At 35.2% G+C, this 9,209-nt stretch overlaps 1 protein-coding gene across 4 annotated transcripts; it reads left to right on the top strand.

Moving 5' to 3' along the window:
• Positions 1 to 1,695: 1,695 nt before the first annotated feature.
• On the top strand, positions 1,696 to 8,917 carry MAP65-5 (microtubule-associated protein 65-5). Of its 4 annotated transcripts, none has more exons than XM_088513446.1 (11): positions 1,696 to 1,905; positions 2,922 to 3,125; positions 3,343 to 3,580; positions 3,682 to 3,897; positions 4,073 to 4,228; positions 4,321 to 4,480; positions 5,221 to 5,372; positions 5,984 to 6,071; positions 7,646 to 7,719; positions 7,797 to 7,871; positions 8,491 to 8,917. In XM_088513446.1, the coding sequence occupies exons 2-11, from the start codon at positions 2,932 to 2,934 to the stop codon at positions 8,752 to 8,754; spliced, it is 1,617 nt and encodes a 538-aa protein (XP_088369572.1). In that variant the 5' UTR covers positions 1,696 to 1,905; positions 2,922 to 2,931; the 3' UTR covers positions 8,755 to 8,917. The 4 variants fall into 4 exon arrangements, with proteins under 4 accessions (XP_088369572.1, XP_088369571.1, XP_088369570.1 ...); XM_088513445.1 differs by having other exon boundaries at positions 3,338 to 3,580; XM_088513444.1 differs by having other exon boundaries at positions 2,905 to 3,125.
• Positions 8,918 to 9,209: the final 292 nt, after the last annotated feature.

Here is a 9,209-nt window from a genome sequence, read left to right as displayed (position 1 = left end):
GAATCTCTCTCCCCATTTTTCTCTCCTTGTGTGAACATGTCAAAAAAAAAGATATCGTATAGAGAAGCTCAAATTTGTAATTAATTGATGGTATCATATGGAATTGAAAATTTATTGAAGACTAACGTAAATAGACATGGTGTTATCATACAAATTTTAAAATTTCAAGATCCTTCAATTGGCTATGTATTTGCTATAATAAACCCATGCTCGATGAGTATGGATTTCTCTATCTCTAACACGGTTACACGACGATGATTTTGTATGAAATCCACAAATTCAGGTGTATGCTTGTGTGATGGTGGTTCGAGGGACTACACTTGTTCATAGACAAAGTCATATGATGCATTGTATAAATTTCACTTATCTTTAAGTGTCATGTCTCTTTGTAATATTATGCACACTATGATAATCTCTTCAAGCGTTTTTGGGTGGTAAGAATGTGCACGTCGAAGACTCCAAATGCAAATCGTACCTGAAGCACTCTAAATGCTCGTTTTACATCTTTCCTTACCGACTATTGAGCTACATCAATCATAACCATAGCGTGACCTTTATTCTATTTTGCTATCCAATCGTTCTTCTTTCATTGTAAAAGTTAAAATAATTTCCAACTCATTATCGGAGGAAAATTCATATAAAACTTTGTCTGAGTTCAAACAAATTATCCATAAAAGAGAAAGTAGGAATGAACGAATGAGAAATTTTGGGTTGAAATAGATGAAAATTATAGAATAAATTGTTTTGTTTATATTGGAATAATATGGGTTTAGGAAAATATAGCCGTCGGGAAATATGATCGTTATAAAAGCGACCATCTAAAAAATAAGACTGTCATAAAAGAAAGAACAAAAAAAAAAGAAAAAAAAAAGAGATATCCAGCTGGGTTTTTGGGTTAAGAATAATTCATTTTATAGCAAATAATAAAAAAAAAGAGCGGCAAACATTGATATGAAAAAATTCAAATGATTTAATTCACAAATACTATTAAAATTTAGCAAAATCCACAAATTCTTGAGAATTCTAAATTTGGATCAAGATTCTCAACAATTTATAGGAAATTTTAGCATATGCAATTTCTTAAAATTTTACAATTATGTTCAAGTTAAATGGTTTGGATTTTGTCAAATTAATATTTGATATGATCGAGATTTTGTGTAATACTTAGTTGTATTCGTAGTAATTTATTTTAAATAAACGATCCAAAAAGCAACATCTTGCAGGACCAAAAAAAGCAACTAAATACCAGTTTGAGGTAGCAAAATCAATTGTTTGGCCTTAAGAGGTAGTTTGCGCGCACCTTTTATCGTCATCTTTCTTATGTGGTATTAGGTTCTGAGCCGTTTATTTTAAATAAACAGTCAAAATTGCAACATCACGTGGGTAAAAGAGAGGAGCGGCTAAATGGGTAATTTGAGGTGCGGCCAAATCACCATTTTGATTGTAAGAGAGTAGTTGCACGCATCATCATTTATTTAAAATGAAATCTTCATCCATATTGATATAAAAATAATTTGATTTAAAAATAGTAATTAAAATATAAGAAATTAAAGATCATGAAAAAGAATTGAAAAGCCAAAAAGAGAAGAATTTTTTTTTTTAAAAAAAAGAAGTATTGGCGCCAAAAACACTCCCGAAAATCCGTACTTGCCACTTCAAAAAGGATTCTCTCTCTCTCTCTCTCTCTTACACAAACAGAGAGATCTTCCAAATCGAAAACGGAATGTAAATCAAAGCAAGAAAAACCCAAAACACAAGTCAACAGAAACGCTCGTAACGCTCTTCTCTTTTCTGCTCTTCCTCTCTCTCTCTCTTCTTCTTCTTCTTTCTTCTTCAAGCGCTTGTGAAATGACGAATATGCCCCCCACTCGCACCACTTGCGCCTCTCTTCTTCACGAATTGCAGGTCATCTCTCTCTCAAATTAGTCTTTCATTTGCTTATGGATTTTTCTTTCTTTTTTTCAATTTTACCGTGAATTTTGTCGTGCATGTTCTGTTTGGCTGCTGAGAAATCGGAGGCAAGTAAGAGAATTAGGGCTGGAGCAAACTCTAATTTACGTATTTGTGTGTTAATTTTGGGGGTAATTATGAAATATGAGAAAATGAAGTGAAGAAATGTCTTTCAATTTTACTGTGAGTTTTTTCCTGCCTGTTCTGTTTGGCTGCCGAGGAATCGGAGCCAAATAAGAGAAATGAACTGAAGCAAACTTTAATTTATGGCTGCTTGTGTGTGATTTAATGAGAAAATTAAGCGGAGAAATTGTGAAGCGAGTTCAATTTTTGTTTTTTCTTTTTTAGGTTCTGAGAACCAGAAATGCAAAAAATCCCCAAATTCCTTGGAACCAAACGGAGCCTAACTCATTGTCCAGTTTTCATGTTGTTTTCGTTGTTTCTTGGATATTATATATCCATGGTTTTGATTTCAATGCCGATGGAGAATGTTAATTTTTCACTGTTTAATTGCAAACCTTGCCTCTCACGTGCTAGTGAGACACATGGCAATCCAGTTGCCTTTTCAAAGAAATGGTCCAGTTGCAATTTGGGGCATCCATTTCTCATTTTAGGCCAAATTTCTCGCAGGGCAGTTTTAAGCTCTTAAAGGTGTTGCATTTGTTCATTTCTCTTAGTGTTGAAAACCATAGTTTTATTTCTCCCTTACAATGCTCTAAATTTAGAGGTAATCCAGTCATTTGCTCAGTATGTGTAGCAATCAGATTGTGGAACTGAAATTTGGGGCATCCATTTCCTATTTTAGGCCCCAGTTTTATACAGGGCAGTTTTAAGCTCTTAATGGTGTTGTATTGGTTCAGTTCCTAAAGTATGCGAGTTATAGTTGTTTTTGTAATGCTCTAAATTTACACTAATCCGGTCATTTGGCTTCCTGTGTAATCTTTTATACTTAAGGTTCTTTGTTCGTTTAGATTATATGGGATGAAATTGGTGAGAGTGACAGCGAGAGGGATCGGATGCTTCTACAACTTGAGCAAGAGTGCCTTGATTTTTACCGAAAGAAGGTTGAGAAAACAAGAAAGTACAAGGCTGAATTGCATCAGTCATTGGCCGAGGCTGAGGCCGAAATTGCCAATGTCAACTCTGCTCTTGGGGAGCATACCTCCTTTTCACGGGTTTGCTACTATTACACAATTATGTTCTTGTTGCTCATATTGATATGCAGAAGAATGCATTTCTTTATTGAGTTTTTATATGCTGACAATTGATGACCTTAGTATCTGCTGCATGCTTTCTTTAAATCTTTCTACACATACCATTGGTCAATAGACATATTATCTTGCATGTTATTTGTTGATCTGGTTCCCATTTTTCACTGTTTGGAAAGGGAAGGGGCACTCTTAAGGAGCAAATATCTGCCATAAAACCTATTTTGGAGGAGTTGAGGTCAAAGAAGCAAGAAAGAATTAAGCAATTTTCAGAAATACAGTCACAGGTTGTTCGGATATGTGCAGAAATTGCAGGCAATGGCCAATCTAACAGTTCTGATCCACAAGTTAATGAATGTGATCTGACAGTGAGAAAGTTGGGGGAGCTTAAGTCACACCTTCAGGAACTTCAGACTGAAAAGGTTCCTTTGCAATAGTGATTCAGAGTTTTAAGTCGTACCACGTAAGTTAATGGATGTCTGATTTCACTTGTTTTTGCTCCCATGGTTTGTTTAATTTGCAGATTTTTCGATTACAAAAGGTCAATAGCCATATTAATACTGTCCATGAGCTGTCAGCTGTGATGTCGATTGATTTTTCTAAGACACTAAATGACGTGCATCCAAGCTTAAGTGATCCCTCGGGTAGTCAATTAAAGAGCATCAGTAATGACACTCTTGCTAGATTAACGGGTGTGGTCCACTCACTAAAGCAAGAGAAACAACAAAGGCTACAGAAGGTGACTTAACGATGAATCTCTCTCTCCCTCTCTCCCTGTGCATACTTAGGACTAAGATCCTGTGCCTTGAGACTTTATGTTTAAGGGTGAACTTGAAAATTAAATAGGGTGGTGTATTACATTCATAAGTTTTCTCAAAAGCGTTCTTTCTCTTAAGAATATTGTTTTACTGTAGCTGCAAGGTCTTGGGAGGACACTAATAGAGCTATGGAATCTCATGGACACACCAGTTGATGAGCAAAAGGGATTTGAACATGTAACTAGCTTAATTTCTTCCTCGCTTAATGAGGTGTCAAGTCAAGGATGCCTTGCTTTAGATGTCATTGAACAGGTGACGCTTTGTATCTTTAGTTTTTCTTAGAATTGCTTATATTTAGAGGAGGCTATGCAATAGCTTTAACGCTGCTGTATCTGTTGTTTCAGACTGAGGTTGAAGTTGAGCGATTGAATGCTCTGAAAGCTAGCAAAATGAAGGAGTTGGTGTTTAAGAGGCAAAATGAACTAGAAGAAATCTACCGAGGGGTTCATATGGATGTAGATAGTGATGTAGCGCGAGAGATTCTCGGGAGCCTCGTAGATTCTGGTTCACTCAACTCTTCTTGTTTTAAATTTTCTTGATTTACATGAAACTACTTTAATTACTCTGATTTGCGTGTTAGTTCTGTATTGCATAGCTTTGTCTGTTCTGGGATTTTGGATGTACTTTCCAAGCTTGTAAATTATATTCCATCTTTCTACAATCATGCCCTTATCCTTTTCTCTGATGTTATTTTCCTTTTAAATTGTGATATTGTATTCATCTATAGTTCTAATGCATCTCGTGTTATTTACATGTCTGTAATCATGTGCCTTCTCTCCAGAATATTGATTAAGGAATTTTTTTTTATCCTTTTTTTGTTTGAATTGATGCTGTTGTAGTTTTTATACATGCTTTGGTTATTGCTTCTGTAGCTTCTTATTAATACTCTTTTTTGATTTCTTTCGTAGTTTCATGTCTTTAAGTTCTATTTCTTTGATAAATGTAACTTCTCTAATTAGCGATCTCAAACATATGTGTGAGACGGATGGTTCAGATTCGTATCTGCTTTCCCACTGTCAGATTGTGATGTGGTTTTGTTCTTTGTCTTATCGTATCATACTTTTATTGCTCTTGATGTTGATGTTTTTTTCTTTGTTTCTATACTTCTTGCATGTGCATTTAAACTGTATTTGAGGACTCCTTTTTTGCTTATACTTAAGTCAGCGGTAGAACAACATGTTTTATGATGTACAAACTGTTCTAGAATGGCCATGTGATTGACATGCTCACACATCCCTTCACAGGTAATGTGGATCTGTCTGATCTTCTTTCAAGCATGGATGATCAGATTGCAAAAGCCAAAGAGCAAGCTCTAAGCAGGAAGGATATCTTGGACAAGGTGGAGAAATGGAGATATGCAATTGAGGAGGAGAAGTGGCTTGAAGAATATGAAAGGGTAAAATATCTGAACGTGTAATCGTTCTATTAAATGCCAATTTCATTTTCTCCTGGGTCATGATGAGATCTTGCTGCCATCTGCTACTGTAGTTGATCTATAGGTTTTTAAGAGTAAAATATACATAAATTATTGCAATTGTTCCAATTTATTTTCCTTTCATTTTTATTCCATGTTTGATTTCATGTTAATGGTTAACTGTTATAATAAAAGGTAATGCAACGAGTTACTTATCCGGACCTGCTCAATTTAGATCTTCTCAGGATTTTTTTTACATTTTGGTAGTTCTTTTAAATGAACGTTTGGTTGAAAGAATCTCTGAAGTTCTTCTGAATAATGATTTGTTTGCTGTTCAAGTCCATCTTCAGCTTGATGACCATTGCATTTCATGATGTGTTGGGTTTATGGGAACATGGTGGAGCTTTATGTGCTTAAGAAGGAGAATCCCACCACTATTTCTCACAGATTAAATTCAGGAACCATGACTGACTTTGATTTAGATCACAGCATTTTCGAGCTCTCCATAGTGGGACATATAATTGATATTTTTTCTAAAACTATCGCTGACTTATCATTTACATCAATTTACTCATTTCCTTTTCATTGTCCAGGATGAAAATCGCTATAGTGCTGGAAGAGGAGCACACAAAAATCTGAAACGTGCTGAAAAAGCACGGAACCTGGTCAGCAAAATATCATGTGAGCTTGTAATCATCATTCATTTGTATATGTAGGTTACATATTGTTTATAATTATTAATAATCATATCTTCAGTGGTCAGTGTACTATGTTGCAAAGTTCTGCTGTATATGATGGAAATACCAACTCTGTTATTGGTTTTGGTAGGTCAACTTCTTTTGAGGTTTATTGACTGCTCTGTTCATATTGAGAAACCGATTTTAGTTTTTTGGCCAAGAGTTGGTAACAAAGCATGTTGATTGTTGTTGTGTGGTGACACTTGAACATATGTCCAAAAAATTGTTTGTCTCCTTCCTTATGGTGTTTTTAATACAGCCGTTTGGTACTTGTATGGCCATATTGTAAACGGAAATTAGAAATATCGTGTAAAGTTTGACATCTCTAAAGTTTACTAACTAATTCCTATTAGACTTAGGCATAAAATTTTGAACTTCCATGTACTGAAAAATTCCTTCTTTGCCAGTTGTATTTAAGCACTTGATGTAAATAGACTTACAACCCTAGCAATTTACTCCTATTGCAAAACAAATTCAAAGACTTTTAAACCAGTACTTACGCAAATACTCCATCACTTGGACATGTTGAAGAAGATGTACTCTTATTGATAAATACAACTCCTACTACAATTAAAATGCTTGAGACACCCAACTAAACACTACTCCAATCTATTCGAGAGCTAGGCAGAGAGATGGACTTCTAGTCCTAAGTATTGAAGGACTATAACACTAATAATACAAACTTTACATAAAATTCACCCTCGAAAAACCGGCTTGTAAGGGGAGGGTATTCAAAAGCTTATATACCCATGGTTGAGATTGTACTTAAGCCATGTGAGACACTTAAGATTATAACATACCACCATGCTTCCGAATTCGATATTCATGACAACTCACTCTATTTCATAGGTCGTCCCATTTGTGACTCAAACACGTGATGTGGTTGGTGTTTGAATCTGATATCAAATGATAACCTCAAGTAGAACTTACCCTCAAAAACCAATTTGTAAGAAGAAAGTGTCCAAGAGCTTTATATACACATAGTTAAGATTGCATATAAGTCATGTAGGACACTTAGGATCGTAATATACCATTATGCTTTGCAATTGATGTTGATGATGACCCATTCTATCGACATTGACCTGGCGGTAGTCCTTTCTCTTTTGGTTGCTCCACTTATTTGTATCCAATGACTGAACACTATGCCTATCTTATAATACCAACACATTTTTATCTAGCCAAAAGGTCACCCCTTGGGGATTCGGTCACAAAGTGTATATAAGATAAATATACAAAGTTATGTCTATGTAAATGTATGTTTGCATGGATGTATAAACATGCATGACATACGGTATTTGGAACAATAATTACTGAATATCCAACAATGCTTTTATTCTTACAAGAAAAAAAAAACAGTGCTTTTATTGCTTGGTTTATAGAGTTTGTGAGAACATTTTGGGAACTGAAATTTCAGTTGAAGACCAATTCTGCTGCATAATTTCTTTATTGAGTTTATATTAGTTTATCCATCTTTAGGTTTCGAACTGTCATTAACATTTGATTCCCTTTTCTGAATAGCTATTTGCGAGAATTTGACTGCAAAAGTAAAAGCTTGGGAGATGGAGAAAGGAATTCCTTTCTTATATGACAAGGTATTTAACTAGCTTGTAATTGTTTAATGCTCAAGTGAGTTTATAGTTATAGTCCAAACAATGATTTCAAATTTCAGGTTCCTGTCTTACAAAGCTTGGAAGAATATAGTGTGCTACGGCAGGAAAAGGAAGAGGAAAAGCGAAAATTTCGGGTATGCTTATATTATTGAATATGTTTTTATATGTTCACTTGTCTTTTTTCTTTGGACATATATATGATGATGCACATCGTCTTATGAGCCGTCCATGTTGCTAAATAATTGCCAGTTGTCTACATGGACCTGATCCATGTATTTGAACGTTTTTTTCCCCAGTAACCTTAATGAAACATGATTACTATCTGTAAAAATGTCATCCCTTATTACGTCCCAGAATAATGTGGCAAATCAGATTCTCAATAATGACATACTCATCCTGTATTTGACAATTTTGACTTTAATAGTCGAATTCATCCATGTTGGTTTTACTATCAGATTGTATTTTCATTGGAGGGCTCGTCACTGTGATAGATCCAATGGTTAGCCCTACATTTGACAGATAACGTGTTAACCATGTTACATGGATTTGGGGTATGGACATTTGGTGTGGTTACACTTGTTAATATAAAGTTTTAATTAAAATTATGAAATTTATCATTTCCTATGTGCTTAAACTTTTAAAATAGTAGTAATTTAATATGGTATTAGAGCCGAGGTTTTAAATTTGATAATGGACTTTACAGTTTATCCTCCATTTCAAATAGTCCACGTATTGTCCTGGTTTGTCTTGCAGGAGCAGAAACGGCTGCAAGAACAATTTGCTGCAGAACAAGAAGCCCGCTTTGGTTCAAAGCCAACACCAAGGAAGCCGCTGGGTCAAAGCATTAGTGCTAACACCATGGTTGGAACACCCACCGGTCGTCGTGTGACGACTCCTTCAGGCCGTCATGGAATATCAGCCGCGAAGGAGCGTAGAGAGAGTGGCAGGGCCACTAACATGATTCCTGTAAACTACGTTGCTCTTCCAAAGGATGATGCAATCTCTCGGGACAGTTAAGCTGCTCTCTCACCCCTTTGACCTGATTGTAAATGTCTCTTCTTTTAGTGCATATCCTCATTTTTATTTCATCCCATTTCTCTCGTTGTATGAAGACCAGTATATTTTCCTTAACATGTGATAGAGAAGTAAAAATTTGGATCAGCCTGAATAAGAACATGTTAATGCCTTTTGGTTTCAAGATTCAACATATGCTTGCATGCCATATAGGGTTCATCATCGAATAATCTAATATTGTTTGGTTGTATTTTTTGGGCATGACATTTTCATGATTATTATTAGGAACATTATTGTCTTTAAAAGTCCATTAGTTTTGAATTTGTGACAATCGAAGTCTTGAGTTTTGGTCGAGTGACAAATAGGTTCTTTTGGCCGGCCTTAAATGAAAAACTTGTCACCCGTCATATTGTCTCAGTTAGACAAATGCAAATGTGACGTGTATCTAGAGATATATT

Source organism: Corylus avellana, chromosome 2 (assembly GCF_965113065.1).
Source record: "Corylus avellana chromosome 2, dhCorAvel1.hap1.2, whole genome shotgun sequence".
NCBI lineage: Eukaryota > Viridiplantae > Streptophyta > Magnoliopsida > Fagales > Betulaceae > Corylus > Corylus avellana.
The sequence above is the reverse complement of the archived record's forward strand: the minus strand, read 5'-3'. Positions and strand labels throughout refer to the sequence as shown.